This window comes from Octopus bimaculoides, chromosome 10, assembly GCF_046866305.1.
Source record: "Octopus bimaculoides isolate indiv1 chromosome 10, ASM4686630v1, whole genome shotgun sequence".
Classification (NCBI taxonomy): Eukaryota; Metazoa; Mollusca; class Cephalopoda; order Octopoda; family Octopodidae; genus Octopus; species Octopus bimaculoides.
Genome location: NC_142937.1, coordinates 47,824,854 through 47,846,895, shown reverse-complemented (window position 1 = coordinate 47,846,895; position 22,042 = coordinate 47,824,854). Strand labels below are relative to the sequence as shown.

The window sequence follows — 22,042 nt, the reverse complement described above, 5'->3', positions numbered from 1 at the left end:
GACATTAAATGTGGACATTAAATGAAAATGATGATGAAGGTTGGATATTATTAAGGATGCATGTATAAGTGATTCAAATCCAGTATATTACTGGTACAGTAATTATCAATCTGTAATGGATAAAAACAGTGTTAACTATGGCAGAACTATGAACCCTGGATGTAGAAAGATTTTAATTAAACACTGTGAAGCATTCAGTCTGGTGATAGTTTGTCAGTTTTACTGGAAGAAGTGAAGGAAAGAGATGAAGAAGAAAAGAAATGAAAGAAGAAAAAGCAAAGGAAGAAGACAAAGTAGAAAGAAGAAGTGAAAGAAGTAGTGGAGAAAGAAATGAAAGATGAGAAAGAAGCAGTAAAAGAAGTTGAAGAAGGAGGAAGAAATCAAAGAAAGTAGAAGAAAAATAGAGAGGAAGGAGAAAAGATGAAAATATTGCAAAGACAACCACAACTTTGGTAAATAATCTAAGAGAATGGAATGTTATTGAAATCATTATTTGATAAAGAAAGTAACAAGGAATAGGTATTCAGAAAAATATAGTTATTTCATAAAAATATTGAAATATAAAAAATTACAAATGAAAAAAAGACATTATCGAAAAAGTTTACATTTAAAAAAACAATTTAAAAATTTCTCTTGAATATTTTATAGTTAAATAACTATAATATATTATATAGCTGAATAACTGTATAAAATATGTAATATGCAAGAATTGTATTGTATCAGAATATTATACATACATTATATATATATATAATTGGATGTGTTTATATGGAATATATGTATTTATGCATATGTTCAGAAACCAATAAACAAGAGTGAAAGGAGCAAGAGGGAGCATGTGGAGACATTGAAGAGAGGAGAAAGATAGCTGAGAGAGAGGGGGAGAGGAAGAGAGTGTGTGTATGTGTGTGTGTGTGCATGTATAGGGAAGTGTTATCACTATTACTGAGATACAGATATATTGAGTAAATAACATACACATGCTGTATCATGAAAAACTGGAAAGAGCAGTCAACATATCACTGTGAACAACATAAAAAAAGTATAACAATATTAATGTCAGTCTTGCTAGTTAATGTTTTTATGATATGTCCTTCTAATTTCATTTTAATGTTAGTAATAATATATTAAAGAAATTCAAAACTTGATATCGAGAAAGTAAATGAAAATAATGTTGGCTCAGTGATTGAAAAGGTGACCCTACACAGCAAGTATGTATGTATGTATGTATGTATGTATAGATATAGGCAGGTAAGTGAGGGTGTAGGTGTGTATATGTTTGAAGTGTCAGTTTTGTTAGAAATACATGTGAATGAATGGGTTTTTTTAAACAATGTATGTGCATGAGTGAGTTTCAAGAATGTATTCAAATTTATGTGTATATTATGTCACTTAGTCAAACTAGCAATCTGTTCTACTTTCTCTGTGTCCATTCCTCCATGCATGCAACTATCTATGAATTGATCACTCTATCAGTAACACCCTTTGCTGATCGACGTGTCATACCCTATACCCGCAACTGCTAGAATGTGTGTACATGTGTTTCTGTTTATTTTCTTCTTATTGTCTGTCTAACTATCTGTCTGTTCGGAGTGACTATTTATGTGCATTTGCAGGTATGTGAAAATGCATGTATGTGAATATGTATGTGTGTATGTATGTATACGTATATACACATACACATTTCACCTGAAAATTGTATTAGCAGTTTGCTTTGCAAACATTCACGACCCATAAAGCAATTTCTAGCTCAAAAGGCACCTGGTTAGCAGCATGATTTAAGGCAGAGAGTTAAGGGTCAAAGTGTGAGGGCACTTTTATAGGATTACGGATATATTTAGGGCAGCTTGGTTTTTTATGAGGTATAATTGGCTTTTATGAAGGCTTTTCTTTCCCCCAACACACATACTCTCTTTCATTGGGTAATCTGCTGGTCTTTCTGTTTGGAATCTGGCTCCACTAAGAAGATACATAAAATATAAAAGAGTGAATGGAAGCCTTTGTGGATGTGAGGAAAGATGCAAATGTAAGCATGTTGTATAGTGGTGTGTATGTATGTGTGTGTAACAGAACAGTAGAAGAAAGGTAATACATAAAGCAGAAGAGAAAATGAATATTTCTGAAGAAGATAAATTTGAGGATACACTGTACATTTATGTGCGAATATGTCAGTGTGTGTGTGTGTGTGCAAATGAAAAGCAGGTGTGAGGGAGAAAGGGTAGGAGATATATTTGTGAGAATACATGTGTCTATGTCTGCTTAAGAAATACAATGAGTGATGGGGGAGAGTGGGAGGAGATAGAAAGTTGCTTGTAACTAAGAAGCTCAACTAAATTATGTACATAAATTATTCTGTACATCAATGCTTATGTGAAAGTATCACAGTATATGTGTAAGTGAGCAGATATATCTATACATGCTTATTTTCCTAGAGTACAAACAAATGATAGATGAGGAGGCTCTTATTAATCCTGAAAGAGAACACGTATTGTTAAAGCTAATCTTATTTCATGACTACAGTTAGTCTTATTTCATGACTACAGTTAGTCTTATTTCATGACTACAGTTAGTCTTATTTCATGTCTATATTTAAAATACTTATCAATTAGTTGAGAGACTTTCACAGTAATGAAATATTTGAATGGTTTTTAAGTATCAAAAGTATTTTAATGGTTTGTAAATCTAAAAGGAGTGTTTTAATGGTTTATAAGTCTAAGTAATGCTTTGTTGTAGGAGATAATTTTACAATAGATTATTTTAAAATTAAAAAGATTTTAAACATGTAATTAATGTTGTCTCTCCCTAGGTAAGTCCTGATAATGTAGATCTACCATCATTTTGATGGTAGATCTACATTATCAGGATTTACCATCTATGACCATTCCCTCTTTTATTTTTTCAGGCATAATATATTTACAACGACCCCCTCCAATGTGTCATTCCTTTTATAAAGACAGTAATATGTGATATGAGGGGTATTTATCTGCTATCTGAAGCAGATTGAACAACCACATAAAAGCTTACTTTGCTATCTTGTGTTAAACATGCATGTGTTCAGCAGTGAAATAACAGAACCAGAGGCTACAAATATGCTTATGTGCTTCAGGAGAAGTAGCTTAACTGCCTATGCAGTGTAATTTAACCACCACAGCAGTGTAACTTAGTTATCAAGGCAATATAAATGACCAGAGTAATGAAACCTAGGTATTAGAGAAATGTTAGTTTACTCCTTTGGCAGTTTAACTCAGCTACCAAAGTAGTGTATCTTAGCTACTAGGGTAGAGGCCTAGACATTAAGGCTTAGTAATTTAAACATTTAGAAGTTGCTGTTAATTGCAGAACATAATTCTAGAAAATACATAAGTACCTAATATCTACCTAACAGGTAATTCTAGAAAATATATTCCAAATGTGGAATTTGAGTAACCAGGTCTTCTTACAAACATTATTTGTTTGTTTGCAACAACTGTCAGTCAAATATGAATGTAATAACAAGTTGTCACAGAAGTGGAATGAACATTGATTAACACTATACTTAAGATAGTTGTAAATATATCCTTATGGTTTTGCTTCGGCAAAGCAATACTAATAACTGGTAGTTAGAACTCAGTATGCATATACTTTAGAGCAGTGGTTCCCAAAGTGGGTGGTGCTGCCCTCATCTGGGAGCAGCAAAAAGATCCAGGAGGCCTTGGAGAAGTGGGGTGATAATAGGGTAGCCAAAGGGGGGGGGGTGCCATGGATGTAAAAACAACAAGATAATGGTTCAATTAAGTTTTATTTTTGAATTTGCTGCAGAAAGTGGTGGTGATGGGGGGAGAATTAGGAATGTGGCATGGGTACCAAGAGGGTGGTAGCCTGAAAATGTTTGGGAGCTAATGTTTTAGAATAAAGTATTAGGCGAGTACAGGGCATAACATTAATTAACAAATGACAAAGGATCAGGAGTCACGTAATTACCCTCATTAGCTTACAGTTGTTTCTGCTAAGATATTGCACAAGCACTCAGCTCTGAGTGCACTACTGAGTGCTTGTGCAACATCTCATAGCAGAAACAGTTGTAAGCTAATGAAGGTGATTACATGACTCCTGTTCTCTTTTCATTCATTAGCACATGTACATACACATATACAAGGAGTGTATAAAAATGGTAACACTCTAAATTGGTGTAAATTGATATCACTTTCAGATTTAATTGCAGAACAAAATGATGGAAGTGACATGTCCTTTATATGCCAAACTACCAACATCACCTGAAATCTGTAGACAATCTGAATTTCAACACCAAAGGAAACAAAACCAAAAGCCATAGAAGACTTGGTATATAATATTTAAAAAAATTAAAACTGATAAAAGGTGAGTCATTATTAAATGGATGTGACAAAACTTAACAGCTGAATGAAATAAATGCAGAAGTTTTACTGCCAAATTTACAAACTAGAATGTGGTGAAAGGGGACAATAGTATGCTTAGAAGTGTGCACAAACATGTGGTATTTTAGTACATTTAGATACATAGTGATAAGTGATGTCTTAATGTGTTATTGCAGTAGTGATAGGCTACAGCAGTAATAATAGTGTTTGTTTCTCTTTTTGTATTAAATTCTGTTGAAAAATATTCGTCTTTAAGATACATTTCGAAAATTAAAAGTAAAAAACAACTATAATCATAATCTTTTCTACTCTAGGCACAAGGGCTGAATTTTTTTTTTGGGGGGGGGGGGCAGTCGATTAGATCAACCCCAGTATGCAACTGGTACTTAATTTATCAACTCCGAAAGGATGAAAGGCAAAGTCGACCTCGGCAGAATTTGAACTCAGAACGTAAAGACATGAAATACCACAAAGCATTTCTCCTGGCATGCTAACGTTTCTACCAGCTTGCCGCCTTACAATAATCATAATAATAGCAAAATCAGGTCCTGTCTCACATTCACTTATTCATAGATTCACAAAGGATAAATCTTACACTCACACATTTATACATTCACATACTATGGTAAATCTTGTAGTCATTCATATGTTCACATATTACAATAAATCTTACACTTCTTCATTCATACATTCACACATACTACAGTAAATCAAGTTGTATATAGCTGTCATAAACCTAAATGTTGTAAAACCAATTAGTAGTGTACATCAGTCAATGCCTAAGTGACTGTTAATTTGTATTTTCAATACTAATTGAAGCTATATTTGTTACAACATTCATAAGAAACAATAAATTTCTAAATGAAACTCTCAGAAATATATTGACTGGAAGGTCGTGAATTGTTTTGAAAGGCAACTTCATTGTGGTTTGAAATGTAGCCATATTGATCGCCCTGACCTGGAGTGGAGTTTCTCTTATCGTGTCTGGTTAAATTTAAACCAAGTTCCTGGGCAGCAACTTCATGCTGTGATTCAGGAGAATATTTTTGAGGCGTGTAAGAATAACCATAGTTGTACGTTCCCTCATCATCATTTGGTTGTACGTTAGCATACTCTTTATATTGATCTAAGTCCTCCAATGGTTTTATCACTTTCTTTGTTTGGATTGTCATATTATTGTAGCTGGGGAGTGTTCTCTCATACATATTCTGTTCATTAACGTCAACAGAGTGGCTTGGATGAACAACAGCAATAGTTGTATTTGGTACTTCTGAATATTCCATATAGCCATACTCTCCGTTTTGGTGATGGTGATAATCATCATCAGGTCTTCTGGAATCATTTGCTGTAGTAGTGGTATTTTTCATAGCCGTTTCATAGGGTGGTGGTGGTGTGTAATTGTTCCTTTGGAGTGGTGCACCTGTTATTTCTGCATAGGCATTCCAAAGTCCATCAGAGAGTTCAAAATCTCCAAACTTCCATCCTTTTAAAACACTAACCAATTCTCCTGATAGAACAATAAATAAATATATCAATTAATTAAAATATATATATATTATATATATAATAAATCAATGTTCCTATTAAAGTTTTAAAAGATCTGGTATGTATCATACATTTTGATCAATTTTTATCTAAACTTATTCCATTTTGCAACTAGAAATCAAAAAATTACTCATTAATTTCCAGTTTTTTAAACCCATGTATTATTCACTCTCATCATATATATATATAAACTAGATCTTGGACAAAATTTCTGATCATAGGAGTTCAGTTGTTTGATCAAGTGAACTACCACGACCATTGAATTAGCATGTAAGTGGCAGAGTATTCCAAAGATACTTGTTCCATTAATATAATTGTCAGGCAGAATCAGCATGACACTGTGTGACAAGGCTGAACCTTTGAATTACAAGTGAATAAGGTTCTATACAGTTTCCATCTACCCAACTTTGCTCAGAAAGTATAGGTTGATCCAAGGCGTAAACTATATTTCAGCAATATTGATATCAAACAACGAGGTACTAAACTAAAAGTGTTACAAAAACAAGTCCAAATGTCCATCATATTCAAGGAAGTGTATACTTCCTTCCTAAGCTAACAAGAGAATCTTTACATAGTTGCTCTACATGCTAGAAATAACAACCAAAATCTCCCTCAAATTACTGTATAAAAAAAAACATTGACTACTGTAGTGTCACATAGACAATGCCTCAGAGAAAGATTGAATAGTGAATGTCTCTGATCACAAGTTTGTCCAATTTGGGCTGATCTGAGGCTGAACAATGACCAACAACCATTTCTATCAGAAGCATTCTTGGTAATAACAATTAAATTCATAAATTTAAGAAACAGAGACATAAGATTTCTTTTAAATACCTTGGTCAATTGGTAAACTCCGGCGCTGCCTGGCATGAGCAGCAGCCAGTGTGTCAACTAAAAGATCCTCTTTGTCAAGATCATCAAAGGCAAACTTCAATTCTTTCACCTATAATAAAAGAATCATCATCATTATCATCATCATTTAACATCAGTTTTCTATGCTGGCATGGGTTGGATGGTTTGATGGGGGCTCAAGGACCAATGTCTGCTTTAACATGGCTTCCATGGTTGGATGCCCTTTCTAATGCAAACCACTTTAAAAAAGGTACAAAGTGTCTTTTATGTAGTACTGGCACTACTGAGATTACAGAATAACTCATAAGACTAGACAAGACCTCTCTACAGAGGGTGGGAAGAGGCATTAAGAGAGTTAGCTTTATACCAGATGATAAAATTTTAAAGTATAATTGAGGGACAAGAAGAGGTGTCTTGCTGTAGGGGAGATACAGTAAGACAGTTGGAAGAGAAGAGGATGGTGATGAAAATGTGTCAGAACAAACCCTCACATTACAGGAAGGTGCATGAGAAGTGGCATGGGTGGGTAATTAAATTAGTGAGAATATGAGAAGCAAGTAACAGATGGATAGAAGGAGATGCAGTGAGTGGTGAATACAGGTGGAGGCAAGGTCAATCATGAATATCTTTTGAAGAAGCTGGAAGAAGTAGGTATGGCTCAAAGAGATAAGAGGTGGTAGTAAAATGATGGCAGTGGTGTGCGTGATAATGCACAGTGCTAGGGGAAAAGTAGTCTTTCAAACACATAACTTGAGATCTAATAAGGGTTACTTTTAAATAATCAAAATTTCACTAAAATCTAAAACTATGGAAGCCTTACATTATGTGCAATGAATTTAATTTACCTATCAGTTTCTGGTTAGTTCAGCAGTTTGATTTTTTAATTATCTCTCTTTTTTTGATTGAACAAAATGCAGTAGAAACGTACTAAGAGTCTTCTTGTCACATCTATTTAGGTTTGATATTGTACACATTTCCTTAGTCATTCCTTTATTGCTATTTTTGGCTAAAAAGCTGATATGCTTTGTTGTGAAGGTCTAATAGAACCAAAACATTAGACAATGTTGTTTCTCATACTTACTAAGATTATTAACATAATATTAGATACTGACCTAATATTGCCTTTTCCACACTTCATAAATATTTATAATCAGATTTTTTATGCTTACTGTATTAAGCATGGTTGCATTAACTTAACAATTTTTTTTTCTATGGATGGCATATCCAAAGTAATTTATTCTCTAAAATGCATACTAATTGTTCATGTGTACAATATTGCACACCTGCTTAGTCATTCTCCCATTACTATTTCACTGAGGAAACGTATCCACATGTTACCCATACTTGCCAAAATGATTAAATTATTTAGTCATTGAGCCAATATTATCTTTTCCTCATCACATAATTATTTTTGATTAGGCTTGTTATGCTAATTACCTGAAATACTTTAACATTAAAATAATTAAAAGTGCAACTAAAGTGAGAATATTATAAGATCTGAGGTCATATGATTTCAGTGTTTAATCTAAAAATATGATATAAACTCATAAATCTATATTCCGACAAGCCATTTCCTGGAATCTCTATGCTAATAGAACCCACGACGAAGCTCCATTAGCTAATAGAACCCACGACGAAGCTCACCAAGACATGAACAATAGCTAAGTCATTCCTATTTTTCATATATTATCCCTTCTGATGCACTCCCCATCTACCACCCCACTTCGTTCTCTCTAACTATACATTTATGTCTTGAATTCATGATTATTTATGTATTTTTTCTCTACCTCACGTGATCTATCGTCTTTGCATCTACTTGCTGAAGTTTTTGCTCCTTAGCCCAAACCTGACTGAAATTTGTCTCTAACTCCCTTTAAAAATTACGATTTTTAACTCTCATTTCTGTTTCCGATTTAAACATTTAATCTCACGTTTAAACACTGCTGTGTTTCTTTCAACTTTTTCCTAAAAACCTAACGAATTTGACCAGCATGATGTACTGCTGCCGGTTCTCCCTCTCCCTCCCTATTGTATTCTATCTCTCTCTCTGAATCACCACTTCTTCCACCATTTCCTCTTTGACTCGCACGCGAACCCAAACATATAACCAGCTCGCTTTCCAACTCCACCACCATTTCGTATTGGAATCTCTATGCTAATAGAACCCACGCTGAAGCTCCATTAGCCCGCGGTACGCCCGCCCTCCCACCCCCTCCACCAGTACCGGAAGTCTTTTTAGATCATCTTCCGCGAACACTGCCTGTGACCTTATACCCCCCCTCTTATCGACCTTATAGCGCATAAAGATTGGGTAGTATATGAAGGTTGTAGGTATTGTTTTTGTTTATGAACTCTGCCAAATGCAAGCTTTCTTTTCAGGTTCACGACACTGCTTACCCCCATCCAAGGGTCATATGGGCCCACTCCTCCCACACTGTCAGGATTGGCACTCTCAACGTCGGCACGCTGAAAGGTAGGTCTGGTGAGATTGTTGAGATGCTTGAACGGCGACGCGTAGATCTGTGCTGCATCCAAGAAGTAAGATGGAGAGGAGGTTCTGCGAGGTTCCTCACAGGCAAAGAACACAGGTACAAGTTTTTCTGGGCAGGGAACACTGACGGAGTCGGGGGCGTAGGAATACTCCTAGCAGAGAAATGGGTTGATAAGGTAATCGAGGTAGTTAGAGTATGTGACAGAGTACTTAAGATTAGACTAGTGCTTCATCATAGGCTAGCTACTGTCATCTCAGCCTATGCCCCTCAACCGGGGCTCCTGGATGGGCTGAAAGACCAATTCTATGACACCCTCTTGCAAACTACCTCGTCGACAAGAGACAGAGACCTTCTCTTTGTGGCTGGTGACTTCAATGGTCATGTCGGACGTCGTGCTGGAGGCTTCCATGGCATACATGGAGGCTATGGCTTCGGTTCCCGCAACGAGGAGGGAACCAGACTGCTGGAGTTCTGTGATGCAACCGATCTTATGGTTTGCAATACCAACTTCAGGAAACCTGCCTGTCACCTAGTCACCTACCAATCCGGCAGACACTCTAGCCAAATCGACTACATCCTCGCCAGAACTAGAGAAAGAGGGAGGCTTATAAATGCCAAAACCCTCCCTGGCGAAGAATGTACACCCCAACACAGATTAGTAGTTAGCGACTTCGAGATCAAGGCAATATGGGTGCCCAGAAGTAGACCGGCCTGGGGGAGAAGGGTATGGAAACTTAAAGACCCTGCAAATGGACAGAGATTTAGAGACAAGTTACTTGAAACATTTGACGAAATAGAAGGGGATATAGCATCATACAACGAGGAAGACAATTGGAGATTTCTGCGGGACAACCTGTTGAGAGCCACAGACCAGATCTGTGGCTGGTGTAAAGTCCCCTCTCGACCCAGAGTAATGTGGTGGTGGAACAAGGATGTAGACGGGGCTATTAGACAAAAGAAACAGGCTTGGAAGGACTGGAAGAATGGTGGTAGCCGGGAATTGTACCAATCTGCCAGAAGGGAAGCTAGGCGACAGGTTTATTTAGCCAGAGGGGTTTATTTAGCCAGAGGGGTTTATTTAGCCAGAGGACCAAAGACTCGAGGTATTTCGTGTTGCAAGACAGTGTAGGAGAGAGAATAGTGATGTTGTAGGAGAGAAATGTGTTCGCATGGATGATGGTACGCTTGCACTAAATGAGGCTGCAAAGAAAGAGGTCTGGAGATGCCACTACGATAGATTGCTTAATAAAGAGAATGAATGGGAGAAAGAGAGTCTGCCGTATGTCGACCCAACAGAGGGACCAGCTATCTGAGTTGACAGTACCAGGGTAGATAAAGCCCCCGGCCCATCAGGAATCACTGCAGAGATGCTCAAAATATCTGGCAGTGTTGGCTACAGCCTAGTCACCCGTATTACGAACCAGGTGATACATGAAGGAGTCATACCCAATGACTGGTGTAGCAGCACCATAATAAACTGCTACAAAGGTAAAGGTGACGCTTTAGATACTAATAATTACAGAGGCATCAAGCTGTTAGATCAGGTTATGAAAGTTACGGAGAGGGTCATAGCCCAACTAATTAGGGAGCAAATCAATTTAGATGAGATGCAGTTTGGGTTCGTGCCAGGTAAAAGCACCACTGATGACATATTTCTAGTGAGACAGCTGCAGGAGAAATATCTAGCCAAGGATAAACCTCTGTACCTGGCCTTCGTTGACATAGAGAAAGCCTTTGACAGGGTCCCCCGATCCCTTATCTGGTGGTCAATGAGGAAACTTGGGATAGAAGAATGGTTAGTGAGAGCTGTGTAAGCCATGTACAGAGATGCTGTCAGTAAGGTGAAGGTTGGAAATGAGTACAGTAATGAATTCCGGGTAGAGGTAGGGGTCCACCAAGGTTCCGTCCTCAGCCCCCTCCTATTTATCATAGTCCTCCAGGCGATCACAGAGGAATTCAAGACAGGTTGCCCCTGGGAGCTCCTCTATGCTGATGACCTTGCACTAATTGCGCAGTCACTATCAGAACTAGAGGAGAAGTTTAAGGTGTGGAAGCAAGGACTAGAATCGAAGGGCCTTAGAGTCAACCTAGCAAAAACCAAAATCCTAATAAGTAGGAAGGTAGATAAAACACAAACCCCTTCAGGTAGATGGCCCTGCTCAGTATGCAGTAAAGGAGTAGGTAGTAACTCTATAAGATGTACCCGGTGCAAGCTATGGACACATAAGAGGTGCAGCAATATCAAAGGCAGATTAACTACAAAGTTAGTTTTTGTATGTGGCAGATGTTCAGGTGCAATAAAGACTGTAAACAAACAGGAAACAACTTCTATCTCATTCCAGGGAGAAAAACTAGAAGTAGTTGATAGCTTCCGCTATCTGGGTGACCAAGTTAGTAGTGGGGGTGGGTGCGCTGAAAGTGTAACTGCTAGAATAAGAATAGCCTGGGCCAAGTTTAGAGAGCTCTTACCTCTGCTGGCGACAAAGGGACTCTCACTCAGGGTAAAATGCTACATGGCAGTGAAACATGGGCTGTGACTGCTGAGGACATGCGTAAGCTCGCAAGGAATGAAGCCAGTATGCTCCGCTGGATGTGTAATGTAAATGTGCATACCCGTCAGAGTGTAAGTATCTTGAGAGAAAAGCTGAACATAAGAAGCGTCAGTAGTGGTGTGCAAGAGAGACGATTGCGCTGGTTTGGACATGTGGTGAGAATGAATGAGGATAGCTGCGTGAAAAAGTGCCACTCCCTAACAGTTGAGGGAACCCGTGGAAGAGGTAGGCCTAGGAAGACCTGGGCTGAGGTGGTGAGGCAAGACCTTCAAACATTGGGCCTCACCGAGGCGATGACTACTGACCGAGACCTTTGGAAATGTGCTGTGCATGAGAAGACCCGGCAAGCCAAGTGAGATCGTTGCCAGTGCCCCTGGACTGGCTCTTGTGCGGGTGGCACATAAGATGTACCATCCTGAGCGTGACCATTGCCAGTACCGCCTGACTGGCCTTGTAGGGTTTTCGAGCGAGATCGTTGCCAGTGCCCCTGGACTGGCTCTTGTGCGGGTGGCACATAAAATACACCATTTTGAGCGTGGCCGTTTTCGTGCGGGTGACACGTAAAAGCACCCACTACACTCTCTGAGTGGTTGGTGTTAGGAAGGGCATCCAGCTGTAGAAACTCTGCCAAATTAGATTGGAGCCTGGTGTAGCCATCCGGTTGCACCAGTCCTCAGTCAAATCGTCCAACCCATGCTAGCATGGAAAGTGGACGTTAAACTGTGATGATGATGATGATGATTTGGGCCCTAAAAATGCTTCCCAAAAACTGGGAAAAAATGTTGGGAACAGTGTATTAGTTGTAGAGGGAACTATTTTGAAGAAAAAATGTCTAATTAAAACAATAAATTATTTTTATTTTATTCAAAAATGGTTTCTTTTTTAATAGACCTTGTATTATTACAATGGGCATGTATACTTTCTGTACATCAAATTCTACTCGCAAGTTATTGGTTTATGAGATGTTTTGGCACAGCTGTTTTGGTGCTGCTTATTTGGCATTGCTGATTTGATGCTGACTTATTTGACATCAAACATTTTAATGTTTCTCTTCGTTCTTTCCCTCCATGTTCTCTTTACTTGAATGAGGAGAAGGAAAGTGTTCATGTCATATCATGTTCATTTAATAAATTTTATTCTCTCTCTCATACATTTTTTCTATATGTATATGTATATTACTCTGTGTGTGTGTGTGTGTGTGTGTGTGTGTAAATTTTCCTCCACTACCAGAAAGTATTGTTGCCAAAACAGACTGAATATCCGATCAGCTGAGCCAAATCATCTACACCAAATCACCTAATTCCGTTAGTTATTGGTAAACTTGAGGCTATGGAAGAAGACATGTACCAAAGGTATTGCATAGACAGTAGAATTGAAACTAAAACCATATAACTGTATAACAAGCTTCTTAACTACACAATCATGCCTGCATCCACAACATAAAAAGTAATGTACCTTATATGTCAGACTAAAGTGTGGTGCAATGCATGTGACAAACAGATTGGATTTAGTGCCAAAAAAAATATATATACTGGGATAAATTAACAACTTACCTTTATGCCACCTGTAAGTGGAATATGTGAACTATTACCCAGGTACCGAACAGTCAGTTCAGCATAGTTGCAGGAGATTTTTTCCCGAGCGCTCCTTTGTAGATCATAAGCTCTAAGAATAGCATCATAGAGCTTTTCTATAACCTTGTTAAATGTGAACTGGAAATAACAAAATATTAGACAGACAAAACTAAATATATATGCAAAAATAATAAAAAGAAGAAAAGTACTATTCCTTTTCTACTGTGGTTAATTAAGTCCATGCTATACTTTTACAGAAAAATCATTTTGAAATACAATAAATAGATTGAATAAGAAGTTATCACAATCAAATTATTCTAAAATACATTATTACAATAAAATCATTTCAAGATTATGTATTCCAAAGGCACATTTTAACATTTAAATCATTTCAAAATACATTATTAAACACTAGAAAGTAGATGATTAGTTTATAATTACAAAAATGCATAATTAAATATGTCAAATTACATAATTAGAAATTGGTTTCACTTCTTACAAATGATATTCTTTAAAATGTACATATGTAGTTGCTTACTACTAACCTTCATTTAATACATAGCAATGTCAGACTCCCCAACCCATGCCAGCAAGGAAAGTGGACATTAAATGATGATGATGATGTGTGTTGTGTGTATATGTGTGTTAAGCCTGATTGTGCTTGTCTGTATCATTATCTCTCTCTCTCTCTATATATATATGTATATACACACACAAAGAGTACAAGATGTCTAGATAGAATTAAGTTTAAAGTATTAAAAAGTGTAAAAAGGATCCTCTTATAACCAGTAACAGATTTTGGAATCAAATAAATTGATATTTTCATTAAAAGCCCCCTTTCCACAACATGCAAATGCACATAACTGTGTGTGTGTGCATGTGTGTACATATATACATGTATATCTGCACATAAACTCTCCACTGGCCACTGTGACAGAAAAGCACCAAAACAAAAGTACAAGGTCACTCTGAATAAATCCTTTCATGTTGTCATACTGACCATCACCAGTGGTTTACAACAGCATCTGCTTGAAAGGTTTGTGACATGCAATTCACCAGCCTGTCCCTTCTTTCAAGAATGCACCCAGGACTATCTTTGAGAACAAGTGAAGATTGTAGTTGAATCAACACAGTAGCACCAAAACCCAAAAAACAAGAGGAGAATTTCCCTAGTAACTACTGCAGCCAAGTCGACTGCCCCATATCGGTCCTATCAGCTATCAGCAAACCAACATTTAATGTGAATAACTCCCTTCATGAATCTTCATTTGTGAAGCAAAGCTGTGAAGAAGAAGTATGTACATAATTGTGCACATGTATGTCACTAGATAAAATGAAAGAAAGACATAAATATCAATATTTTCAATAGCAGCATTAGTATTATATACTTCACCCTCACTGTGCTGATTACTAACATGCAGATACTGTATCAATTTGATCAGTAAAATAAAATGTGTGTACTATATCATATAAAATGTGAAGAAGCATAGAAAGTACTCCACTGTCAAAAATGACTTAATTTAGTTCTAGTGTCACAAGTGCACATGCATAGAGCTGAAAATATTCAGTTCCCATAAAATAAGGGTTAAGAGAAGCCTTTTGACAATACTGATTTGCCATCTTCAGAATAAGTGGATGTGTTTGGAGGTTGGATTACTTATTTTTTCCTCGTTTTCATTTATGGGAATCTTTGGCAAACATATTTCTAATAACAAATAACAAACATGGTTCTAATGTATTTCTAATGTAATAATACACTGTCCAAGTATTTCAATTAATTTTGAAAATAATTGAAAATTTGGAGGAGTTTAGTAAAATAACCAAATTTCTTCAATATTATAATGATGTTTCAAACATAACTTCACAAAGAGTTCTTACATAAAATTACAATAAATTTAAATATAAAAGCTATAAAACAGATGGGTTTGTATCATAACATTCAAGTCGGGATCAAAATGGTTAAATGCACACATGCATACACCCCATTACATGTCGTATAGAAGCTCTGTTCTTTAATAGATTTATCTCTGATCTCTGACCACTACAGTGTGTTTCCTTTGATTTTCTTAATATCACTATTTAAGATAGCTTCAAACTGGTTGAGTCTATGTTTTTTAGTCAATAAAATATTGATTTCTAATACAGTTTCTGTTTGTAAGAAGTAATGATAAGATGTCTGTATACCATAGAATTTCTGAATGCATGGATTGAACTCAGGACCTCATGGTTATAAAAATAAAAATTATGTACTTGTATATACACACAAGTATTATCGAACATCCACTGATGGATAACCTTGTCTAAGGTCAGCTTCATAAAAACATAAAAGGGAAACCTTTTCTGTTCTAAAACTTGAGGCTCTCTGATATAATGTCCTCTCAGTACTTCTACCACTGCAAGTACAGCAATCTCTAATCCTATAAACTTGTCAGATTGGTGTCACTCAGAAGCCCTGTTATGGTTGCTTGACATGCTAGAAATAGCAGCCAAATCTCCTTCTCATCATCATTTGTCTTTGGCCTACTTTTGAATTTTTTTACATTTGCCCATGGTCCACATGTATGTTATTTATTATCATATCTTACATTATAAGAGATTATCATATCTTATATAATAAAAATATCCCCACATACCTCTCTACCTACCATTTCCATCATTGGAGATACTTAGGTAAATAAAAATATTAAAGAAAATGTGGCAGAAAAGACTATCTAAAAAAAAATCATCAATGTTCCATAAATACATTAAATTTGGAAATATTCACTTTTCCATGCTCGTATGGGTCAGAAGGAGTATATTGAGGCAGATTTTCTATGGTTAGATGCCCCTCCTGTTGGTAACTTCCACCTGTTTCCAAGTAAGGTAATATTTCCCTATGGCCAGGCATGTTTGCACAAAATATTGGAAATGAATGACATTCATTAGCAACACTCATGTGATATCAAGGCAAAGTGACACAAAATAATACACTCGCACACACACACACACACACACACAAGTTTCTAATTTAAACTTCTCACACTGACTCAAGTCACCCCTTAACAACCAAACCTGAAATAAGATAGATTGGTTGGTCAGAAATGTTTCCACTGTTGATATCGCATCTTGTCTTATTTTCAGACATAGTATATCTAGGACTACACTGACCTAGTGTGCCATTGTTTTTGCACATACACCAAAAGAAAGTTATGGTTCAAGAGTTATGATTCAAAGGAGATTTGGTTGCTTCTGTTAGCAAACTGAGTGATTAGATAGAAGCTCCTTCATTGAATCAAAACTACACATTTGCAGCAGAAATGTAAAGTCAATTGAATAGACCTCAATAAATTACATAAAAATAATTGCATAAGTAACTAAAAGCCAATATTCTTGAAGAGATTGAATTCAGATAAAAAAGTAATTAATTTTAGGAAGATTTCACAGAAGAATTATTGTAAGGAGTCAGTTAAAAATGTTCAGGAAAGAGTGACTGAGAATTTAGGAGAGTTCACAGAAGTGATGATTTATCTTATCTTTTATTTGTTCCAGTTATTAGACTGTAACCATTCTGGAGCACTGCCTTGAAGGGTTTAGTTGAACAAATTGATTGCAGTACTTATTCTATTGGTTTCTTTTGCCAAACTGCTAAGTTACAGACATAAACCAATACTGATTGTCAAGTGGTGGTGTGGGGACAAACACAACACAAACATACATATATCTATATAACAGGCTTCTGCACAGTTTCCATCTACCAAACGACCAAATCCACTCACAAGGAATTAGTCACCTGGGGCTATAATATTAGATTGTCCGGAAAGTTCTGAGCATTTTTAAGCTCAATTTTTTAACGCTTCATTGAACACCCCTGAAACGTAATACAGGTAAGATTTTGGCGTTGCTTGAAGTGGTAGTGCATCTCTTCTTTGTTCCTGACTAAAAATAGATTTATCTTTCATTCTGGTTACCTTTTATTGACATTTGAAATGGATAACTAAAAATTTCATCCTTGCATTGTAATTCTTTTCTTTTTTTGAAAAAAGAGAAAATGCTGCAAAGACTTGGAAAAACGTTTGTGAAGTTTATGGTGATGATGCTGAGGTGAATCAACTGTTTGAAGGTGGTTTGCAAAATTTAAAGCTGGAGAGTTTAGTTTAGAAGATGACAGTCACAGTGGAAGACCTTTAATATCACGACTAAAGAACTTGCAGAGGAGTTGGAAGTTTCTGAAAGTATGACTCATGAACACCGGGTGAAGCTAGGATACATTTCTCACTGTAATGTATGGGTCCCTCACAAACTCTCAGAAAAGAATTGCTTGGACTGGTATTCTGTTTGTGATCTGCTTTTGAAACGGAATGAAAGCATGCCTTTTTTTTTAAACTACTTTTGACTGGAAATGAAAAATGGATTGTGTACGAGAATGTAGTGTAAAAAAGATCCTGGAGTTTGCGTAAGGATCCCCAAAAACAGCAACCAAAGATGAATATCCATGCCAAAAAAGCTATGCTTTGTGTTTGGTGGGATCATAAAGGCATTATTAATTATAAACTTCTCCCACAAAACCAGACCATTAATTCTGATGTGTACTGTCGTCAGCTGGCTAATTTGAACCAAAAAAACTCTAGTGAGACATATTAGCACTATTTTGCTGTGGTGGCACAGTCATGCTAGGCCTAGAATGCAGCACATAAACTCTTATAGTGTTCGATTTGTGAACATACCTGTTTTCCAATATGGATTCCCATTTTGTTGACCTTCTTCAATGCGCAACCATTTGGTGTTTCACACATGTGTACTGGTACAATAAGCACATGTCTCTCTTCACTTTGTTCTGAATTTTCCCGCTTGCCACCATTGGTAAAAAAATTTTTGATCCTGCTTTGTTTTTGATTTGTTTTAGAAAAATTTGAAAGGAAAATAAAACATATCACTGAGGATTCATATTCTTTTTATTGCCATACTGGTGAATTCTTTTCCTGGCAGACTGTGCTCACCTATTTTCATTATTTCATACAGACTGTATTTCTTTGCAATTATGAATCACTTTTCGTTACCAGTGTTTAATGGTGATGTAAGTGTTTAGTTTGCACAAATGGAATCATATTTTACAGTGAATGATATTACAGTGGAGCAGCAACAGTTGCACATTTTACTGAGTGCCATTCCTTCATCTTTGTCAGCTCCTCTAAAGGATCTTATAACTGACACACCAAATGATGCCTTGTATTTATCAATCAAGAATTTGCAGAGCATTTCTTTTAGCTGAGAAGCATTTCTGAACTTTGGAGCATGATGAATATTTGGGCAATAGGATGCTGACCCAACTACTTTGTAGAATGGGAGAGCTTACTGAAAGCTCTTCAGAAGACAGTTCTATGCTTAAACAGCTTTTCTTCACCCATTTGCCTGCCAATGTAGAGGCCATTCTTGTCCCTATGATGGAGAGAGCTACATTTGATTAGTTAGCTTCTTCATCTGACAAGATAGGGGAATACACTGGTGACAAAGTTACTGATGACAAAGTTGCTGCTGTTTCTTCTTCTCCTGCAACAGTAGCAACTACTTCAGATTCCAATTTGACGACTTTACAGGCCATTCTGGATTTAACCAAAGAAGTGAAGAAATTATGTGCTACTCAAAATTCTTACCAACATCGACGAAGATCAATTAGTCATTCATCCTCTTCTAGGCGACATTCTTTATCTCCTGTCTTTGCGTCAAAGTTATGCTGGTATCACAAACACTTTGCTGAAGCTGCCCATAAATGCATAAAACCTTGTGCTTATGTGAGTCAGGAAAACTCCACCGTGGGACACCAAGCATGACAGCTGCTCCTAGTGCACATCCCCATAATCGTGCATTTTTTGTAGGGGATCTCTCATCACACAAACTTTTCCTTGTGGATTCTGGTGCTGCCTGCAGCACTTGGCCAGTAAAATTCATTAAGGATAAACCTTACTCTTGAATGGGTCAAATCTTGCTTTCTTTGGATTTGGATTTATGTCATGATTTTAAATGGGCTTTCATCGTAGATGACCTGCCTTGCTCAATTTTAGGTGTGGATTTTCTCCATTATTACTTGCTTTTAGTGGTTGTTCGAAAGCAGCATCTTTTGGATAGCTCTACAAAGCTTTCTATTCTTTGCAGGAATTTGAATACTCCATCAGTTAGCACAACATTTTTTATAGTGGCATCTGGAGACTTATATCAGTCACTTTTGGACTCTTTCCCAGAGCTCACCAACCTGAATTTTCAAGTGAGCAATCCTACTCACTCTACAAAACGTTTCATTTCTACAACTGGTGCTCCTGTGTTTTTTTACGTCCTCGTTGTCTGCCTCCAGACAAACTAAAGGCAGCAAAGGCTGAGTTTGACCACAAGCTTCAACTTGGAATTATTCATCCTTCCACAAGACCATTGGCTTCACCCCAGCACATGGTCCTTAAGGGCTCTGGCAATTGGAGTCCTATAGGAGATTTTAGATGTTTTAATTCTTTGATGGTTCTCAATAGATATCCTATCTTTCATCTCCAGGATTTTGCTTCCTCTCTGCATGGACTACTGTGTTTTCTAAGCTCGATCTTGTTCAAGCTTATCACCAGATTCCTGTTAACCTCGAGGACATTCTGAAAACTGCAACAACAACTCCATTCAGCTCTTTCAAATTCTTGACTATGCCATTTGGTCTTCACAATGCTGCCAGCACATTTCAGCAGTTCATAGACAAATTCATACATGGACTGGACTTTGTCTATGCTTACATCAATGATCTCTTAATTGCCAGTTCTGCTGAAGAACATATTCAACATTTAAAGCTGCTCTCCCAATGCCTTCAAAACTTTCAAGTACAGATTAACCCTGCTAAATGCGTTTTTGGCTCATCTTCTTTTGTGTTTCTTGGACATATTATCGACAACAAGGTTATGTGACTTCTTCCTGAAAAAGTGCGAGCTATTGAAAACCTTCCTCCACCTCCTTCTCTTCGACAGCTATGCCATTTCCTTGGATTGCTAAATTTTCATAGATGTTTCATTCCTCACTGTGCTGGACTCCTTTCTCCTTTTACAGAACTCTTAAAGAATTGTCATAAGAAGAATGAAGCTAGAGTGTTGACTCCAGCCCAGTTGGAAGCTTTTAATTCTGCGAAAGACCCACTTGTTAAAGCGTCTCTCCTTGTGCACCTTGTCTCTGATGCAAAGCTTTTGCTTGTGGCTGACACAGCAGTTGGCGCTGTTTTACAATTCCATTGAGGACATCAGCAACCTCTTATATTCTTCTCTGGCAGCTGAAACCTGCTGAGATGCAGTGCAGCACATTTGGTTGTGAATTGTTAGCAATATTCCTGTCTGTGAAGCATTTTCATCATATCCTCGGAGGGGAAAACTTCACCATTTATAGTGACCATAAGCCTCTTACTTTTGCCCTGCTTTCCAAGCCAGAAAAATACTCTCCAAGAGAGACTTGGCAACTGGACTAATATTGCAGTTCACCACTGACATTCAACACATCTCCAGTGCTCAAAACACTGCTGTAGATACTTTGTCCCGTCTGCCGATCAATTCATTGGCATTCACTCCAGAGATTGACCTGAGTGTTTTGTCCTCAGATTAACCTCCTCTGGACTCACTGGACACATCTTCCTGAATTAACGCTGATTAGTAAACGTTATTTTTACTGCCATGGGATTGCTACCTTACTTCACAACTAAGCTATGCAACTCATTGGATATTTTGCACCAGTTACATCTTGTAGCTCTCAGCTACTGAATCTAAATACCTCAGATGTTTTTAAGAAATTAACTCATATCTCACACTACACCCTATTTGACTTGAATGCTTAATTACCTTGTGATGTGCTTTCTACTACCACATGTGCGATCAGGGAATAAATTGTTATGTTTATTAATGAAAGAATATTGCCTTCTGATATTTGTTTTTACATTCCTGTAAACACTGGAAGCCTTCTTACATGCACACTATTAAATATACTTCCTAAAAATCAAAGAATTGAGGCTGGAGAAACTGGGCACTCTTCCAACAAGATAATGCCTGACCACATGTGTCTTTGGTTATCCGAACAAAGTTACATGAACTTGGTTGGGATCTCTTATCCCATCCATTATATTCTCCTGATATTGCACCATCTGACTACTATTTGTGTTTGTTGCTACAGAACAAGGGAAAACATTTAACGATTTAGATGGAATCAAAATGCATCTCAATAACTTTTATTCTTCAAAATCAGTCAAATTTTATGCTGATGGAATATTTAAATTGCCTGATAGATGGACAAAGGTCATTAATAATAATGGAAATTATTTCATTGAATAAAATTTATTTGTTGGTCCATTATTTATTTCCCTTTTAGCATATTAAAAAACGCTCAGAACTTTCCAGACAACCTAATAAATGACTCAAAACTACATAGTTGCAAAGAGAGATTTCTGACCACACAGCTATATCTTCACCTATAGTAATAATTCAGGAAATTTCAGAGATGACTTGCTCTAAGAAGAAATTAAAGAGAGTATTGTTCTTCTGTGTTTTCTATAACAAATATGTTTAATAGAGGTACAAGGTTTCATATTTATTGAAGCAGATAAATATTCATTTAAATTGATCTCTGAACAATTGACAGATTTGACAAATGCTTTGTCTGATACTTTACTGATT

General features: G+C 36.8%; 1 protein-coding gene across 2 annotated transcripts in view; it reads right to left on the bottom strand.

The window, feature by feature from the left end:
• Positions 1 to 22,042, bottom strand: part of LOC106871114 (uncharacterized) — a 94,142-nt gene that overhangs the window by 17,395 nt on the left and 54,705 nt on the right. The window contains exons 5-7 of one of the 2 annotated variants that reach the window (XM_089358599.1): positions 13,368 to 13,526; positions 6,753 to 6,861; positions 5,332 to 5,880 (exon numbers count right to left, since the gene is read on the bottom strand). In XM_089358599.1, the coding sequence (XP_089214725.1) occupies positions 5,332 to 5,880; positions 6,753 to 6,861; positions 13,368 to 13,526 (817 nt within the window). Of the gene's footprint in view, positions 1 to 516; positions 5,881 to 6,752; positions 6,862 to 13,367; positions 13,527 to 22,042 lie in introns of those variants that run through there. The other variant, XM_014917424.3, reaches the window with a different exon arrangement.